Source organism: Etheostoma spectabile, chromosome 15, assembly GCF_008692095.1.
Source record: "Etheostoma spectabile isolate EspeVRDwgs_2016 chromosome 15, UIUC_Espe_1.0, whole genome shotgun sequence".
Classification (NCBI taxonomy): Eukaryota; Metazoa; Chordata; class Actinopteri; order Perciformes; family Percidae; genus Etheostoma; species Etheostoma spectabile.
The window spans coordinates 1,404,922-1,405,881 of record NC_045747.1 but is presented as its reverse complement, the minus strand read 5'-3'; the positions used below and the strand labels follow the sequence as shown (position 1 = coordinate 1,405,881).

Here is a 960-nt window from a genome sequence, read left to right as displayed (position 1 = left end):
TATATATATATATATATATATATATGCTTCTAATATTAATTAAATATCTTTTCCTTTCTGAGCCCTCAGGATATTGGCCGATGTATCGGAATATCGTATTTTTAAATAACCAAATATTTGTATTGTATCGGCCTTAAAAATCGATCAAGCTCTACTTTCTACGTCTGCTTTCTGCCCCCTGCAGCGTTAACTCTTTATCTGTGTGTGCCAGGTCTGCTCTGATGGATGAGAAGAGGAGGCTGGAGGCTCGCATTGCTCAGCTGGAAGAAGAGCTGGAGGAGGAGCAGGGTAACATGGAGCTCCTCAACGACCGCTTCAGAAAGACAACTATGCAGGTGCGGTGTTCTGAGTGGGCAGAATTAGAGAACATCTTTAATGACAATTTTTATTTTGTATTAAACTAATATTACATCCAGCAGTTTGTCAAAAAACAAAAACATTAGCCTGTACAAAATTGGTCTGAAAGACACACCAAATTGTTGGAAATGTAAGACAGAGGACGGCCAGTTGCTTCATGTCCTATGGTCCTGTGATAAGGTCCAGGAATATGTTGGATTGCTCATGTTGTGAGTTGTATGTTGTTAAAAAATAAAAATGTTAACAGAAAATAGTAGCCTGTTCAAAGTTATGAAGTTCACATGAATGTCCTTTACACCCCCCTCCCCCCTCTCTGCCCCTAAGGTGGACACCCTGACTACAGAGCTGAGTGCAGAGCGCAGCACGGCCCAGAAGAGCGAAAACGCTCGCCAGCAACTGGAGCGTCAAAACAAGGAGCTGCGGGCGAAGCTGGGCGAGCTGGAGGGGTCTGTGAAGAGCAGGTTCAAGGCCTCCATCACTGCCCTGGAGGCCAAGATAGCACAGCTGGAGGAACAGCTGGAGCAGGAGGCCAAGTGAGAACTCAATACACTTTTATACTTGCTTAAATGGATGGATGGATGGATGGATGGATGGATGGATGGA

General features: G+C 44.3%; 1 protein-coding gene across 5 annotated transcripts in view; it reads left to right on the top strand.

Annotated features, from left to right (window-relative positions):
* Nucleotides 1-960, top strand: part of LOC116703510 (myosin-10) — a 78,445-nt gene that overhangs the window by 73,728 nt on the left and 3,757 nt on the right. For all 5 annotated transcript variants that reach the window (XM_032538277.1, XM_032538275.1, XM_032538278.1 and 2 more), the window contains 2 exons: nucleotides 212-335; nucleotides 682-890. In XM_032538277.1, coding sequence (XP_032394168.1) covers nucleotides 212-335; nucleotides 682-890 — 333 coding nt within the window. The remainder of the gene's footprint in view (nucleotides 1-211; nucleotides 336-681; nucleotides 891-960) is intronic.